This window comes from Elgaria multicarinata, chromosome 7 (genome assembly GCF_023053635.1).
Source record: "Elgaria multicarinata webbii isolate HBS135686 ecotype San Diego chromosome 7, rElgMul1.1.pri, whole genome shotgun sequence".
NCBI classification, from domain to species: Eukaryota; Metazoa; Chordata; class Lepidosauria; order Squamata; family Anguidae; genus Elgaria; species Elgaria multicarinata.
The window spans coordinates 63,862,293-63,881,169 of NC_086177.1; the positions used below are offsets into that span (position 1 = coordinate 63,862,293).

Genomic DNA, 18,877 nt, shown 5'->3' on the forward strand with positions numbered 1-18,877 from the left:
ATACTTTTTCCTTAAATATATAAAGCTATATAGCTCACAGCAACACTAAACAAAACTTCCAACTTATGTTTATTTTAACCACCACCATCAGTCCAAATAGCAGACACACAAGTATTCTTACACTAAGGATGAAACAGGATTAGAAGTAAAAAGTAGCAAATAAATAAGAACTTAATTCATTCATATATATACATACACACACAGATCACTGTTACTGTGCAAGGTATGGCACTTTTGTCGGAAAAATATTACTGTTCAGCACCAAAGATCTGGCCCAATTTTCATTTCCCATTTAGGTTTTATGGGTAAAACCATTTCAAACATTCTACATACCCAGCTTTTCCAACTGCATTATTTATGATCCACTAAGAGATACTGTGGGTGTTGTGGAAATGTTTGCCCAGTGCCAGGCTGCTGTGAATATTTTGTTCTACATATGCATACAGTTGAGGTTTATAAAAGGCAAATAATCTATGCAATGGCACTGAGAGCTCCTTAATCCAATTGAAGTTACCACAGATACTACCATTAACAGAAGAGAGTGTTAAGAAACTCCTGGTGCTGGCCTAAAGTAACAGATTTTAGCCCACTGTTTTTTAATGTATTTTTTTGGTAAGAGATATCAATCAATTTAATACTCATACATCTTAAACATGCCTGAATATCAGGCAAAGGATACAGGCACCAAAGCCATTGTGGGGAGGTGCAAAGAATTTAAAGTAACAACACCCATTTTGTTTTGTATAAGATAATTTTAGTATGCACCATAGGACTTGGCCTAATAGCCTGAGCAAGAATAGAACTCTTGAACATATCCTGCTCCAAAAGTAAATTCACAAGGCACAATTTATCTCTACTTTGAATTTGAGATGAGTTTATCAAATGATACTTATATAGACAGGCAAAGCAAGCTACATGTATGGACAAGAATTGGACCTTGTGGGAAAAGCACAGGTAAAGTTCCTCCAACACTAATTATGTTTACAATGTCATCCTAGGTATGTTTACTCAAAACTAAGCCCATCTCAGTTCAATGGGACTTAGTCTCTAGTATGTATGTTTAGGATTGTAGCCCTAATGACTGGGAACAAACTGTGAGATTGTACTTTATTGAGATGGGCTTATTGAGCCACCAGGCTCTTTGACTCAAATTTCCCCCATCTCTTTTAGGTTGCAATCCTATTGCGCTGATCATAAGCCTCCAAATTTGGAAGCTTATGGTCATCCTTTGCAGAGTCGGAGAAACAGCAGAGGCAATCTCTGATTCCCTTTCTTTGCACCCAGCATTATTTGTTAGACAGGCTTCCATCCCTTTCCTTGACCTCCAAGTGTTCTCAACCTTGGAGAGCAGCCATCTGGGAGGGGTGTCGGAGTTCCAGTTCCCACTTCCAAGTTCAGACCACTGTCTCCGACCTGGGAGCTAGGAATCTGAAGTATCCTATGGCGCCTCAGATGTTCTTCTAAGGGGTATAGGATTGCTCCCTTAACTACAGTTCAGTATTACATCTGACCATTACTAAACAAGGTTAAAGGACATTCCTAAACCTCAGTAAGGAGCCCGGTTTTAAAGCACAATCAGGCAGCAATTGCTAAGCCTATGCGGCAGGGTCTTGCTATTTACTGTGTAATCTGTACAGCACCATGTACATTGATGGTGCTATATAAATTAATAATAATAATAATAATAATAATAATAATAATAATAATAATAATAATGATGATGTCTGGTCTTTCTTCACATTTCTGCCTTCCGAAGCCATGAAGGTAAGATCGTGTCTACCAAAAATAGCCAATTTTATATTGTGGAGAGTAAGAATTCACAGAATATTATTAGCAGAAGGAATTAGCAATATCAATTAGCAACCCTTCAGCTAATAATTGTGTTATCTATTATCATTTGCAGGTTGGCCTGATTTATATTATTTATAAATATAACAAGGCAAAACAGGATTACAAATTCTCAAATACAACACAGAAAGTACTACCTGGATACAGGCTATGAACGGTGGGAAATACAATACACTTGTGGTCAGAAAGTAGTTGAAGTTCTGCACCAGCTGCTGGACAGCATTGTCCTTTTCAGTCTGAGACTTAGATTTTTTCATTTCTTCCAGAATTCCACTAAACAAACTGCTGAAGAGCTGTTTAGCCAGTGTAGGATCTCTCTGTAATTAACAATACAAGCAATTAATCCTTGGTACAAATATCTAATGCTATTGCACTGGTACTTTTCACAGGGCGGAAAAATATTTGCCATTTCTACATCTGAAGTATATTATAGGCAGGCTAACCCAAAAGGAAAACATGCATTTTTCAAGTTGTGGAAAAACCAAATGTTCTACAATGAATTAAATACTATGGTACCATTATAATGATTATTGGAAACTCTTGTTGGACTCTTGTTTTTAAAAGTTCATAAATGCTGAAACAAAGATTTTACTATATAAAATGAATAATTTATATGAATCCATGAGATGTTGTTATAATGTACGTAGAACATATTATTCCTTATAACCCATAACTCCCTAAACAATTTAGGATAACATTTGCCTTTGCCACCCTAACAGTAAAATCCTGGAAGTACAACCCCACTGAACTCAGTAGGACTTACTTCCGAATAAACATGCACAGCCTTGGGCTTTTAGACACTGCTAGCATGAGTAACAGCAGATATCCAGCAATCTCTTTGAGGCACAAATGGGTCTCCAAAATGGGCCGCAAACTGTAGGTGAAGACGAAAAAAGTGTGCAAAGAAATAACAAAATAATTCTTGCTCATATATTTTTTAAAAGAATCCATTCTATTTTCACAAAGGGCTTGAGCTTTAGTCAACTCATTCTCACATCCTCAGAATACCTGCTCCATTAGCTTTACTATGGCAATATTGTACGTATCGTAGATCTTTTCACTATAGCCTGAGAGATTGAAGGCCTACCAGAAACTAGTCTGGAAGCCATAATAGCCTTTGAAATTAGTTCTTGTGCTCTCCTCTGTGGGCATAAAGCACTTATGGCACATATGTAGAAGGAACTCTCTTTGTCAGGAACAGATAAACAGCCAGGTAAGTAAAAGCTGAAGAGAGTTGTTAGTATGACAAAATGGCTCATAGAGTTGGAGCTGTGAAAGAAGCTCTCATACCTTGAAGCAGGCAGCACTGGAATTAGAGAAGGCTCACCTACACTGAAAGGGGCTAAGCAAGAAGTCATTTGGATGGCCGTGCCTCTGAAGCTCCCATTTAAAGAGAACTGAAGAGATAACTAGATATGTTGCTTTTTTAGAGGAACTACCTCCCATACTTTATTCCCTTCAATGATATATACCATATGGCTGTTGCTATCTTATCCTCAGTAATAGCAGATCAGTGTATACAGCTACAGTTGTTGATTCTATGGGATTTAGGGAAAGAACCTCTTATTAGAATCCGTAGAAGGTCTGGACATAATGTAACCATGATGTCCGCCTTTTCTAATCAATAACTATCATGGGAACAGTAAGGGGCAGACCTTATAATTCACTGTCATATTTTTTTTTAAAAAAAACCTGGAAGTGGTGTCTCAAGGTTGAAATGATGCAAATTAGAAAACAAATTCTGAAGGTCAAATGTCAAGCAAAAAAAATTAATATTAATTTAAACAGAGCAAATGCTTTTTTATATCGTAGTTTTAAGGTGACTTAATGGAACCAGATTACAGGAACAACTCTATCCAGGCATCTTAACAAGGATATTGAATTTAAAATCTAAATGATGCATTTTTTGAAATAAGTTTGCAATTAATTTACCCTCCCCCCAAAAAAAGTAAGTAAATTAAGAAACCTTGATAAAATAGCATACCTGTGCCACACCCTGCAGAGGAGTAATTAGACTGCTATATTCAATCTGAATGTCAGGGAGGTCACCTTGCCTGTATTTTCTGTACAGAGTGACTTGAGCATCATGCTTCATCTTCAGCTGAGTTTTCATTTCCTGCAACAATTGGCAGTTCATAAGATACTTTTGTCATGAATAGAACATGAACAGAACAAACTAGCATCTAACACCGTGGCTAATAGATTTGCATATACATCTTTTAAAGTACTCTGCAGAAACCACAAGAGATTTAAATGCAAACTGCAGAAGATTTTTTGGAACCATATCACTCACTCTATTATGTTTTTCCTCCCCTATTACCTTTTCTCTTTTTATCCAAGCAGAAAAACTAATGGTTAGAAGTAAAGCAGATAATGGTATTTTTTTTACTAGCTAACACTGATTTTCCCCACAGTGAGAATGTATTAAAAACAGAATATGTGTATATATAAGAAATGAATTCTTAATTGTGAATTTCCATTTTCAAAGCTTTTTAAAGAGCTCAGATAGCATCTTCTCATGATGAAAAACAGAGTGAATGTCTGTCTTCACTTGGAGAAATGGCATTACCCCATTCTCTAAGAGCCAATTTTAGCAGTTCAGAGCAGGGTTAGGGTTAGATTTTAAAAAGATCAAAAATTCTCTCTCCACGCTAGCTGACCAGATGGCAGTCCACCCCAGGAGGATGCTGAGCCATTAATTAACAACCCAGTGAGTATGGTTGTTCAACATCTGTGGATCCACCTAACTGTAGTATTGTCCAACCCATATTTTATCATATTGTGAACAAGGGTATAATGGGAAACATTCGCTTAATTCAGGTGTTCTGAACCTGAATATGGCAAATGCATGAGGAGGAGTGCTCCAGCCCCACCCATCTCCTCTGTTACATTTGTCACCCTAAACTCGTGGAAGGTGACTGTCTGAAGAAGACAGCCTCCTCCATTTGTGGTGGCTCTTTACGTGAACAAGGATGTTGGCTTTCCACTTGGAGTAACTATGCAACTTTCTCCACTTAATAAGCAAGCATGCAATCTATTTCAAAAGAGGCACTTCAGTAGAACTACGCAAAAAGCAGTTTCTCAAGCCTCCATTTATGATTAAATACAGCAGAAAGCAAACCTTTTCTTGTTTCTGTTCAGCAACACCCTTCCTTGCATAAATCAAACTAAGCTTTTCTTGGTCCTTTAAGAAGCGTCTTCTCAGTCTCAGAATTTCTGCCCGTTCATCTATACCTAATATATAAAAGATAAATTCTTATACATAAAAAAACGTATTTAATAAAAACTAAATTTAATTTGTGTACGAAACGTTGCTAAGGTCTATAACGGGATTTTGACAAACTCAAGAATCCTTTCCATTTAAATACTTTTCTAATATACTTTAAATTTGTGAGACCAATTTCTTCTTGTTGTTCTTTTGAGCAAAAGTAATGTGTATGATATTAAGTCACTTTCTTAGACCGGTGTTCTCCAATCTGTGCTCACTGGTCTCCCCATTTGCTGCTGACAGTCATCTCTTCCAGATGTCCTCATTAGAGCAGGCAGGCAGTACTTCTGGTTAGAACTAGCTCAGCTGCCATCTGCAGCAGGTGGCTATGCATCCCCCACATGCATTGCCTGATACTGGGCTTGACATTTGGGAAAATCTAAGATGGCTGCCGCCTGCTGTGAAGGGGAGCTGAGCAACACTCAATACAGAACCACTGCCACTACCTACTCCAGTGAGGAAGTTGGCGGGAAGAGAGGGGTAAGAGTGAAAGCACAGCAGCCAGGAGAGGTATGGCAATAAAAATTTGTTAAGCCAAACCTCTGGTAAGTAATGTAGTATGAAGATCTTTAGAACTTAACAAGTTAAGGCTAGTAATTCTTAACTGAAACCTAATATTTTAGGTTTTATTGAACTTCCATGCCTTTTGGATCTGTGAAATCTATAGACCTCAATGTAAATTTTCATTTGATCATGGTTTGCATGTGTGTGAGAGAGGCATTTAAAAAACATTACAATTTCAAGAGGATCAGGTTTTTTTGTTTTTTTTTAGGTCTAGCTTTTACTTCCTTGTCGTTTTCTGACTGGCCAGAGTCTCACCTCAGGTATTTGTAACTGGTAATGTCCCCAACAGCCATTTTGTGACAGCATCCACATCCAATTCCAGACCAAAAAGACTGAACCCCTGACCATAAAAGAAGTCTTCCTTTAGCAACAACAACAACAACACAGGTGGTGGTGGTACGGAGAGAACTCATTAGCAGCAATACCTTTAGCTTTGCTGTCCACCTCATCTCCTGGCAAGCCCGGCCTTTTCTTCCCAAAATTAGGACCTAAGGGTTTAAAGGCAGCTCCATGTGTTCTGTCAGCCCGCTTGTTAATGAGCAACATGGATGAAGACAAAGATTCAGAAGATGAAGAGACTGTGTACTCTGCCAAGGTGTCAACACTGTTTCCTATTAGCCAGTTGAAAGAGCTTCTCCCACCTGAAATAAGTAAAGTATCACTAAACAAGTCAAAACACATATTAAAAGGCTTGCCCTCCCCACCCCTTCTAAATAGTGTTCCTTTGTTTAGTTCAGTTACAACAAAAGTAAGAACATCAGGGGGAATATATGGATCTAAAAGTATATGTAAGTATGAATGTGTGTGTTACACAAACAAGCATGTGATCCACACACACACACAAAATCTTTTTTAACCATTGCCAAAGGCCTGGCCACATTAGCAAAATCAGCCAAAAGCTTTATAGCACTTTTTAAAGACTAAATATATATATATGAGGTTTAGCAGCCTTCCCTAAACTGGTGCCCTCCAAATGTTTTGGACCACATCATTGGCCATGCTTGATGGGGATGATGGAAGCTGTAGTCCAAAACATGTGGAGAGCACTCTTTTGGGGGAAGCTGATGTAGATACTTACTGATATTTTGGGTGGGGGTAAATTCAAATTGCTGTTGTGTAGCCCTTAGTTGGCCACTCATGGATCCTTCCTGTGAGCGATACCTGTCGGCACTCTGGGAAACTTGGGTCTCCACAAACATAGGGGTAAGAATAGTACTTCGGTACCGCCAATTTGAGTCAATAGTAAAATCCTGGAGAAGAAAAATATAACAAGCTGAAACGACTTTTGCTCCTTACGTTATAACAATATTAATCTTAGGAAAATTTAGCTGGGAGAAAATCTCACTAAAATAAATGAGGCTACTCATTAAAGGTAATGTATAGTCTAGTCCTATTTACAATATTAGCCAAAAGATGAATGACCTCCAGCATTATGAGGATTTTGCCCCATTTGGCATTTATTGTTGAACTGGTGACATTCATGCATCTACATTCTTTTCACTTGCTTTTCTATCTTATTTTATTGTTCTTTAAAGCCCATCACACCCAATCTTGAAAAAATAAAGTATTTGTTTTTATTTATTCTGAAAGTTATACTCAGCTTTTTGACTGGACATTCCAAACCAGCCCGTACATTCATAAAAATCAAAACAATTAAAATAATTACAAAACAATAAAATATTAATAGAAAATGGATCAATAGAAAATGGAAAACTACAGCTATTCAGTGTATATACCTTATTTTAAAAAATGCATATATATTACATTTGTCATTTTATAAAAAATATCACATATTCCTATTATAATAACAAAATTACCATCTCAGTTTACATCTGGCAAAGCTTGGAATTAATGAACTGAAATTACAATTAATACAAATAAGGGGCTTTTCAATGATCTGGCCAATGGTCTACGGGGTTATGGGTCCTGAAGACTATCCCATGAAACTGTATTACAATACTTTAAAAAAAAAATCACCTGAAATTTGCATTCCGAAAGTGGATACTCAAACATTTTCCTGGAATAATCTGGGCTCTTACTGGTCATCTCAAGCAGAAAATTTGTAGTTAAACTCAAATACTGAGTTTCGATTTTGACAGAGTATAAAGAACTTAACAAAGTCAACATACGATCAAGAGTATTCGCTGGTAATCTAGTTTCATCACTCCAAAAATTCCTAACAATTAATCTGTAAAAGATAACAGACATGCAAATGCCTTTCTGAAAAATAAGCCATAATACAAAAACACCAAGATGAAGGAATCCTGAGTCTCCCTAGCTAAATCACCCCCACCCCCACCCCCCATCCCCTCACCAGTTAACAACTCTTGCAAGATCAGAATCTTTATTGCTTATTTTACCAGGGCAAAGACATGAAAAGGAGAATTGAATTTACTGGAAGAAACCCTTTCTTATCTGTTATAGAGAGATTGGACTAGTTGATAGAATTTTTCTCTTGGATCGTGTGTGAGGAAGAACTGCCCCATCAAGCGAAGTATGCCCCTACTTGGAGGAACTCCTCCTTAACACAATTTCCTCAGATCAAGGCAGAAGAAAATCTCTGTGTCAAGCCACTTTTTTAAAGTTCAGAAGTAGTTTAAGCTGCAATCCTACTTAACCTCCCTCAACCTGGGAGTAAGTCCCATTGAACTCAATGGAATGTTCTTCAGAGTAGGCATGCATGGTATTATGTTGTCAATCTCTCATTGTAAGTAATTCAATATTAGAAAAAAAATCTCATGCTCTAGAAACAAATATTTGAGGCTCTTCAGTGATGCGGCACTATTCAGTGGACTATTCTAGCATAGATAGAAAAGTCTGGTTTCTGTATTGAAATGGACATCAGGACTTTCCTATTTTAGTTGCAAAACCCCAAATATACATTACTCACTGTAGTCCGGAATTCTCATCAATCAGTCCTTGAAGAAGAACTTCTTTTGCCAGTTTATACACATTAGAAGACTCTTCATCTGCTTGGCTTTCAGAATCCCTGAGGAAAAAGAGAAAAAGCAATTCAACTCCACTCCACTCACAGAGTAGGTTAATGAAGATCTGTGCTGTACATTAATGATGCCAGTGAGATTATAGAATCATAGACACATAGAGCTGGAAGGGGGCATTGAGACCATTGAATCCAACCCCCTGCTCAGTGCAAGAATCCAGCTTCCCTGACATATGACAGTCCAGTCTTTGCTTAATATCTCCAGTGATGGAGAACCCACCACCTCCCTAGACAGTTGGTTCCATTGTCTTACTGCTCTGTTAGGATGTTTTCCCTAACGTTTAACAAGAGATATGCTTTTATCCCGTTATTCGGTGACTACGACCTTTGATGATAGAGAGCAGCTTGCTGCTCTTTTCTGTGTAATAACCCTTTGGATACTTGAAAAGTGCTATCATAACCCCTCAGTCTTATTACTTAATAATGTTATTTACTTATTAATTTCGTTATTAAACTATAAGCGATGAAATATTTTTTATTTTTAGAGGACACCATCGGTGTCCTCTAAAAATAAAGTGGATTTGACTGGTGAGGAGCTTCTCCTTGCAGACTAGCTGTCCCTAGCAAGCCATGAGGTTGGATGATTTGGTGCCCTAAGAGCCCAGGTTGATTTGTCTGGGCCTTCTAATCAGGCACCGAGATGAGCAGCAACAGCAGCGGCTGGCAGAAATTGGCCATGCTGCGCTTCTTCAGACCTGGACTTTCTATCCTTCCCATATGGCAAGCAGCAGATGCAGCACTCTACCTAGCAGGAGGAATCTCCTCTTTCAGGATCTAGTGCTTCATTCTTGGGCAGGGCTATTCATATTGACAGCTTGTAGGCTGAAAGATAGTTATTGATAAACAGGTATCCAGAAGAGTTTCTAAAATTATTTTGGTTTCCAAAAGGAATTCCACTAATAGTGTCTACAACATAACACAGAACACCATTTTGGTTTGGTGCAAGGTCAGCACGAGTATTCCTTCACCAGACTGGATTCAGGAAGTTTCTCATAGCAGGATTGGCTAAGGATCTAAGCAGAACACAATCAAAACACAAGCAGCAGTTAGTATTCCTGGGGTGTGAGTGGAGACCTCCTGTATCATCTAAGGAATAGTTCCTAAGAGGAATTGCCCTCATCAATTTTCTACCTGGAATCTTAATTGACTTCTTTCAGCTCCCCTGAAAAAAACACCTGTTCTTTAAAGCTACTCACACTTTCAACAATGTTCCTGATAGACATTACCTCAGCACCACAAGTCTCAGAATTGGGGCTACTCTCAGTCCCCAATTATACATTAGCTCAGTCTCAGTTATCTTTTGTTCATGATATTTATTTATTTATTACAGTTTTATACTGCCCAATAGCCAAAGCTCTCTGGGTGGTAAAGTGGTGTTGCATACTTAAGCATCCATCATTAGTGCTTAAAAAATCTCTTTTTATGGGAGGTTTCTTTGCCTTCCTTTTGCTCTAAGCCTAACCTAAGGAGCAGAGTTATCCCATACTGGATGTGAGAAAGGTGCTAAGCTTTTATCTAGACCAACTCACAGGAGCACTGACTATTTCTTTTGACTGTAAGATCATGGGTAGAAAGGTGCTAATTCCTCCATCTCTCAGAGGTTGAAAGAGATCACAGTATTGGCCTATCAGATGCTAGGTAAGTCTGGCCTGTCAAATGCTAGGGAAAGATCTGCCAGAGGATATTTTGGCACATTCTCTGAGGCTTGTGCAGCACTAAAGATGGATTTACCAATTTTGGATATGGGTAAAGCAACCACATAGACATTGTCCCACATCTTCACTAAGCATTCTAAGATAGATACTGCTGTCTCCATAGACTTGGCCTTTGAGTTTTAAAGAAGGTGGTGGTACCTTGAGTACTAGTCCTTCACCCTGCCCTGTGTTCTCACTGCTCTGCTGTGTCCTAAAGTGAAGGAGTCTCTGGAGAAAGCTGGAAATTGTTCTTATTGTGCATTTATGTTCTCATAGCCTCACAGAAGGTATTTCATTCATCCACCTCAGGGAGATTAGGTTACCAGAGTTTACAATGGGGTATGTGGGTTATGGCTTCTGCTGCCACCACACATGTGGGGAGGTAGGTAGGAACTCCTGGGTTCTTTTCCTTCCTACTGACCTTCTTCTGGTTCAGTGTGTTGGTTTTCATGTTGCATTTTTTACTTGCTTAATTCTGCAGTTATGGCCTTGTCTTCTTTATAATGATACTACCTGTGTTTGAATCCTTACCTGTAGTTATCATATATCCACATGAGAATATCATACATTCGTTCTCGACATAATGGTGAAGGGTGAGAGATGAAGCCTCTTATTGCTGGAAGAAGCTCTTGAACTTCAGTTGGTTTCAGTTTAGGTAACATCTTGTATACTATATCCAAACATACTGTTTGCCTTTCATCATCTCTAGGAGAGAATTAAAATCGCTTTCATTACTCTCTGAACTTCTAGATGTAGAAAATCGAAGAGTATATTTAGGTTTTAATTTCAACAGCTGCTTTTACACTTAATAGGTTTTTATTCAGTTTTTAAAAGTACACTTGAATATAACTACACTGCATCAACAATAAGTATGATTTTAGGTATAGAAAAAGTACAATTTATTTATTTATTGTTTATTTATTACATTTTTATACCGCCCAATAGCCGAAGCTCTCTGGGCGGTTCACAAAAATTAAAACCATAATAAAACAACCAGCAGTCTAAAAATACAAATACAAAATACAGTATAAAAAGCACAACCAGGATAAAACCACACAGCAAAAATTGATATAAGATTAAAATACAGAGTTAGAACAGTAAAATTTAAATTTAAGTTAAAATTAAGTGTTAAAATACTGAGAGAATAAAAGCTTTCAACATTTCAACAAAGCTTTCAACATTTATTTTTACTGAATATGGAAAATTCTCCTCTGAAGAACATCAAAACAGAAAGGGTACAGTAATGTCAGCTTCCTCCTGCTCTAAAGGCCAAAATGAAAAAATATTGACCCAGTTTACACATCACAACAACCCGAGAACAAACCGTGGGTTATAACTCGGTTGTCTCTCCCCCAACAACCCACAATTCTAGACATCAGACATTACAATGAACAACTCAGGATTGAAGCATTCTGGGGTTGTTTAGCTCTATCTGGTTGCAGTAGGAGAGATCAGGGAGCAAGAGCTAGCTTGCGTTCTATTACTCCATTCACAACTACCCACAGTTTAACAAACTGTGGTTGCAGTGGGAGTTAAACCCAGGGTAATCATGAATCCTGGCTGCAAGGTCATAGAATCATAGAATAGCAGAGTTGGAAGGGGCCTACAAGGCCATCGAGTCCAACTCCCTGCTCAATGCAGGAATCCACCCTAAAGCATCCCTGACAGATGCTTGTCCAGCTGCCTCTTGAATGCCTCTAGGGTGGGAGAGCCCACAACCTCCCTAGGTAACTGATTCCATTGTCGTACTGGTCCTACTGAGCTAATCAACCACTGGACACTGGGTCTAAACCCTGGGTAACATGACATGTAAACCAGGTCATTGCTTTGAGCAACACCTATGTGTTTAAGTGGGGCATGCTCAAAAATATTTCCCAACCAACTGGGTGATACATGAAAGAGCCTAAAAAGAAATATGGACTAGTTATGCCATTACTTACCTATGACTCATGACTTGTGTGAATTCTTTACTCTTCAACTGTAGGTACAGATCAGCTATTTCTTCAGCACGACACATTATTACTTCCAGGCAGTGAGTTTTCATTACCCCATGAAGCTTTGGTATCAGGAAGAAGATCGTATTCATAAACCTTTGCATGAACAAGCATCAGAACGTGTGAGATAATAGAGCTCCATAACCAAACCTCTCTATGGTATAAGACAACTCATAATTATTATATACCTATCAGCAAGTGGAGGAAAGTTCTTTGCCACTTTATTCAGGCACACAATAAATTTGTCCTCTTTGGAGTTTTGATGCTGCTTTAGTTGCTTTACGACTAAATCATGAATTGGACCATCAAATATCTGAAAAATTGAACACATCATTACATACCTGTAAATGACAAAAGCTCAACATCTTGACCAAATATTTTAGTACTAATTATTACTACTAATGTTAGTAGTAGGAGAACTCCTCAGTCAGTCTTATAGAATTTGATAATTTCATGAAAGCTAGCCTTTTCAGGGTCTTTTACCATGCTATCACCTGCATCATTTGTAGAATTTTTGGGTAGTCCGTTGATAATATCTTACCACTTAGTAGCCTGGTGTTTTTTCTCACCACTTCTTCCATCTTTTTTTCTTATGCCAGAAAAATCAGTTACGTAAGAAAAGACATAATAGCTACACAATGCATTCTGATTCTTAGCACTAAAATCTCCATCCAGAAGCATTCTCAGTGCCTAAGAACCACAATAAGAATGGCACCTTAATTTCAGAGGCAAGAGACTTCTGCTTAACAAACATTGCAGACAAAATGGGGGTGGCTATACCCACCATAGCTTCTCAGGAGCATCTGGCTGGCCATTAACTGAGACAAGATGGGCTGGGTAGAGTTTTGGTGAGATTTAGCATGGGAATTCCTACACTTTTAATACAAAGGTACATCTATTCTCTTCAATTCCTCCCCTCCCAGCAAATGTTAAACTACTGAAATTCAAAGGATTACCAAAGGTAAATTCATATGTTGCTTTAAAAGCATTCCATAATACTAATTTTAGGTGCCAGCTTAACAAATAAAATGGCATATAATACACATAGAAAGCGAACTCCTTCAGTAATCTAGAAATGATAAAATGTACAGCACATTGCACTCACATTTTCCTTCTGAGCAAAATACTGAAGAATGAGCCCCAGTACTTCAGCAGCAGCGGCATATACTTCCTTGTATCTTATTAAGGCCATGTTGTTAGCCAAAGCTTGGAAGTATCTAGCATAAATAAGAAATCTGCTTTGATACTCAGTAGAATGGCATTTTAATATTTATTACAAGAGAGAGACAGAGACCAGGTTCACACAATCAAAACAAGCCACCATGGTTTAAACACAGTGAGCTGCAGCGCATGTCGGGCACGGTTTGCATAATCACTACTCAAGCATGATTTATTGTGCAAATCGCGACCAGTGCACAATAGTTCAAAGCAAGCCATGGTGGCTTGTTTTGTTCATGTGAATTGGCCCAATGAGACAGACATCAAGGAGAGCCATTCTTATTTCTGTTTTATCTGCAAACTAAACAGCATGGATTATAGAGTGTCTAGTGCATGTAATTTGCATGTAGTTTTCACAGTTTCTTGAAATTTTCAAGTCCCAGTTGTTCAACGGATTGTTAAATTTACCTATTCTGCCCCCACACCAATATTAATATAGCACTATGTCTGTATCTTCCCCTTTCTGGATGATCGATATGCATTCATATAGTTTAATCTTAGGAAAGCTTCTGCATGATTTCCCTATCACAGATACATCATGTGGAATGCCTCATTATGATCTTGGCATTACAGATACAAAATATTTGAGGTATACAGATTCAAACGAAAGTCAAAGCTTTCTGATGCAATCCCAGGGATGTGGAATATTGTAGGGATCCATTAAATAGTTTGATCCAAATATCTACCATAGCCTTCTCCAATCTAGTGCCCTCCATTCCTGACCATTGGCCATGTTGGGGGCACCAGACTGGAGAAATCTGCTCTAAAACAGCTGAAAAGCACACTTTCTATGAAGCGAGCACTATAAAGAATCATGTAGAAACCAACTGGCAGAAAAATTGCCACTAGTAGTCCCCAAAAGTAGATCTGCCCCTTGTACAATTGTTTTCCAAAAGAAGGAAATGGACTTCTCTTTTCTGTGAACAGGGGTTGCTGAAGACTGTGTAAACTTCAGGACCCAAGACACAAATGCTTTCAATTTCCTTTTCTATTGGGCAAATTCAGTCAGGTTTCAGGCATGGATTTGGCATGGAAACAGCCTTGGTCGCCCTGTATGATGACCTATGTCGGGAGAAAGACAGGGGGAGTGTGACTTTGTTGATTCACCTTGATCTCTTAGCGGCTTTCAATACCATCAATGATGGTATCCTTCTGGGGCGAGTGGCTGAGTTGGGAGTGGGAGGTACTGCATTGCAGTGGTTCCGCTCCTACTTGGCAGGTTGGTTCCAGAAGGTGGTGCTTGGGGGACATTGCTTGGCCCCGTGGATTCTCCACTATGGGGTTCCATAGGGGTCAGTCTTGCCCCCATGCTGTTCAACATCTATATGAAACTGTTGGGTGTGGTCATCTGGAGTTTTGGAGTGCATTGTCATCAGTACGCTGATGACACACAGCTCTATTTCTCCTTCTCATCTTCATCAGGTGAGGCTGTGGATGTGCTGAACCGGTGCCTGGCTGTGACAATAGACTGGATGAAGGCTAATAAACTGAAACTCAATCAAGAAAAGACTGAGTTGCTGTTAGTGGGTGGTTCTTCTGACTGGACAGAAGGTGTTCAACCTGTTCTGGATGGGGTTGCACTCCCCCTGAAGGAGCAGGTTCATAGCTTGGGGTTCTCCTAGAACAATCTCTGTCACTTGAGGCTCAGGTGGCCTCAGTGGCATGGAGTGCCTTCTACCAACTTCGGTTGGTGTCCCACCTATGCCCCTATCTGGACAGGAATAGTCTGGCTTCAGTTATCTATGTTCTGGTAACCTCCAAGTTAGATTATTGCAATGCGCTCTACGTGGGGCTGCCTTTGAAGATGGTTCAGAAGCTGCAGCTTGTGCAAAATGCAGTGGCCAGATTGATAACAGGAACCAGAAGGTTCAAACATATAATAACGATTCTGGCCCGCTTGCATTGGCTGCCTGTACATTTCCGAGCCTGATTCAAAGTGCTGGTTTTAACCTATAAAGCCTTACATGGCTTGGGACCACAATACCTGACGGAACGCCTCTCCCGACATGAATCTACCCATACACTATGCTCAACATCTAAGGTCCTCCTCTGGGTGCCTACTCTGAGGGAAGCTTGGAGGATGGCAACAAGGGAGAGGGCCTTCTCAGTGATGCCCCCCCCCAATTATGGAACGATCTCCCCAACAAGGCTCGCCTGGCATCAACATTGTTATCTTTTCGGCGCCAGGTCAAGACTTTTCTCTTCTCCCAGGCATTTAACAGCATATGCTAAGTTTTTATCTGACCCCAGAATAGTTGTTTAAAATGGATACTGTCGGTTTTTATGCTTTTTAAATTTTGTATATCGGTTTTTAATATTCAACGTTTTAATCTTTGTAACCTGCCCATAGAGCTTTGGCTATGTGGTGAATAATAATAATAATAATAATAATAATAATAATAATAATAATAATAATAATAATAATTTCGATAAACTATTAACAGATATGTCAAACTCAATTTCAGAAAGTTATTTTCCTTACCTCACACTTTCTATTCCACACTTTGGATCATAGGGAGGCAAGTTATTGGCAAGAATAATTCCCAATAACTGAATTCCCACTGAGTTATCCTTTGTATTGGGATCTCCACCAGAAAACCGTTCAAATATTATCCTATAGTAAACAAAAACATCAAGGGTATCAAAAGCAGAAGCACAGAGATTGGCAAATCTAGAAAAATACCAGAAGCAGTCAAGTTCATGCTTACTATTCAAAGAGTATGAACTGCAGTATTTTAGAAACCTATACAGACTAACACCCTCAGAAACTCACACCCAGTTATTCCACTAGTTTATTGGTGTCTTAGGTTAATAAGCAAACAGTTAGACATGACAACCACAACAGGATTAGGTATAAATGCAACAATTCACCTATCAGCAAATGTTCTCACTATCTTTGAAAAAGCACCCATCAAACTACTTAGATCAGTGGTCCCCGATTGGTGGTCCGTGGCACCATTCACATATTAGCTCTGCAATAAAAGAAAATACGCCGTCTCCTGCGCTCAGTTTGCTTCGACGGTGACGTCATGAGCGAAAGCACCTGCGTGATTTAGCGACTAGCTTCACAGATTACTTCCCTGCACCTAATCCTGAAAACTCATGGATAAGGAATCCTTTTTAATGTGGTGATGTACAACTAACAACTCTATCTGCGGAAGAGCAACATGCGCTTGCTGACGTGACTTGTGATGGTGCATTGAAATCATTTTTCAAAGAATATAGACTGGACCAATTCTGAGTGAAGATTTTTCCTGATTATAAGGAGTTGGGTGAAAAAGCTTTGAAACATCTAGTTCCCTTTTGTTCCACCTATCTTTGTGAACAAACATTTTCAACATTTTGTTATATGAAGAACAAGCATAGAAATCAGCTTGATGTTGATCCAGATTTGAGATTAAAAGTAGGAAATATTGAACCAGATGTGGAAGGGATTGTTCGGGACAAAAAGAGGCATGATTTCTCCCATCACATTTAGGTTTAGTAGCTGCTAGACATAATTTGTTCAATTGTAAACTAGACGTTAGTAAAATTAAATTCATCTTTATATTCCTAACTAAATCATTGTCATTTTTGTGTGGTAATATCACAAATTTTATGGTATGTTTTTAAGTATACCTAAAATCCTTTGCTTATTAGGGGCTACCCCTTATTTTCTCCAAAAAATTGCTTCACACAGGTAACTATCATAGATATAACAAATTTTTCAAAAGTGGGGGGTCCATGGCTTGGCATTTGAAAAACAAGGGGTCCACAGTACTTAGCTAATTGGGAACCACTGACTTAGATGCTTTTGTGATCACAAGCATAACTCAACATTGATCCTAGCTGTATACTGCAACTGTATCTTTATTAAGATGATTTACCTGTAAGGTATGCTAAGACAGTCTTTCCAGCACTCTACTACAGTCTTGATAATTTCTAGGTTATGTCTGAACACGGCTCTTTTCGGGTGGAATGCATTCTTCATCAAGAACTCAAGCAATCTGTTAGCTAGGACTTCATCCTTGATATCTCCCTAGTATGAAGAATTCACAAAGCAACATATTACACACAAGACTTGTTGATTGAATACAGATACACACAACTACTTCCCTCCACTATTCAGCATTCAAAGTATAAGCACTGCTCAATTAATTAACATGACTAACAATGTCTTGTGGGAAAATGCAAATAAAGTTGTTGTGTATACTGAAAAGCATAGTGTATACTGAAAAGCATATTTATACCAAACAAATGTTAAATAATAGTAGTGGTGGTACAATTCCCATTTCCCTTGACAATATATATATGGATATTACAAAGGGCTGGTTCTCCAACTGCATCATCAATCAAGAGCAAAATAATTCTGGGACAAGCATCAAGGCAAACACACTGCTTGGCAATCCTAATTCTTGCCTCATGGCCTAGAATAAGGTAATTAAGTTAGGGTCTAACAAGGAAACAATAAAATAAAATACATCTTTAAGTAAAAAAAGGCAACTGTGTCATTAGAACATAAGAGCCATGCTGGATCAGACCAAAGGCCTACCTAATCCAGCATTCTGTTCAGACTCTGCCCAATCAGCTATTTATGGAAAGCCCAAAAATAGGAGAGAGTACAATAGCACCATATTGCTCTTGTCCCCCAGCAACTGGTATACAGAGGCATTCTGCCTCTACCGCTAGGGGAAATATATAGCCATCATAACAAGAGTCATTGATAGCCTTTTCCTTCATGAAAATGTCTAATCTGCTTTTAAAGCAGTCTAAATTGGTGGCCCTGAATCCTTTACCAATCTGATTCATAGGTTGACTCCAATTCTAGTATTATGAAAGGGAGAGAAAAAAAGTCTAACCATTTTCTCCACACCATGCATAATTTTGTACACCTCTATCCATAATTTTATTCACCTTTTTTTCAACACTAAACAGTCCCAGATGTCATAAATTTTCCTCATAGAGGAGTTGCTCTGGCACCTTGAACATTTTGGTTGCCCTTTTCTGCACCTTTTCAACTCTATAATATCCTTTTGAGGTGCAGTGATCAGAACTGTACACAGTATTCCAAGTGTGATTTTTAGAAGGGCAGTATGATATTGGGTGTTTTATTTTCAACTCCTTTTTTGATTATGCCCAACATGAAATTTTTCATTTTTGCAGCAATCACACACTGCATCACACACTGAGCTATCCACCAGAATCCCAAGATCTCTTTTCTTGGTCAAACACTGCCTTCAGATCCCATCAGCATGTAGGTGAAGTTAGGATTTTATGGCCCAATGAGCACCGCTTTAAACTTTCTTAAACT

At 38.6% G+C, this 18,877-nt stretch overlaps 1 protein-coding gene across 1 annotated transcript in view; it reads right to left on the minus strand.

The window, feature by feature from the left end:
- PRKDC (protein kinase, DNA-activated, catalytic subunit) overlaps positions 1 to 18,877 on the minus strand; it is a 122,949-nt gene that overhangs the window by 42,891 nt on the left and 61,181 nt on the right. Inside the window, exons 50-62 of the mRNA XM_063130705.1 lie at positions 17,454 to 17,605; positions 16,070 to 16,201; positions 13,475 to 13,586; positions 12,558 to 12,682; positions 12,316 to 12,465; positions 10,907 to 11,080; positions 8,571 to 8,669; positions 7,658 to 7,868; positions 6,759 to 6,930; positions 6,106 to 6,321; positions 4,970 to 5,082; positions 3,833 to 3,964; positions 1,986 to 2,165 (exon numbers count right to left, since the gene is read on the minus strand). Coding sequence (XP_062986775.1) covers positions 1,986 to 2,165; positions 3,833 to 3,964; positions 4,970 to 5,082; positions 6,106 to 6,321; positions 6,759 to 6,930; positions 7,658 to 7,868; positions 8,571 to 8,669; positions 10,907 to 11,080; positions 12,316 to 12,465; positions 12,558 to 12,682; positions 13,475 to 13,586; positions 16,070 to 16,201; positions 17,454 to 17,605 — 1,968 coding nt within the window. The remainder of the gene's footprint in view (positions 1 to 1,985; positions 2,166 to 3,832; positions 3,965 to 4,969; positions 5,083 to 6,105; positions 6,322 to 6,758; positions 6,931 to 7,657; positions 7,869 to 8,570; positions 8,670 to 10,906; positions 11,081 to 12,315; positions 12,466 to 12,557; positions 12,683 to 13,474; positions 13,587 to 16,069; positions 16,202 to 17,453; positions 17,606 to 18,877) is intronic.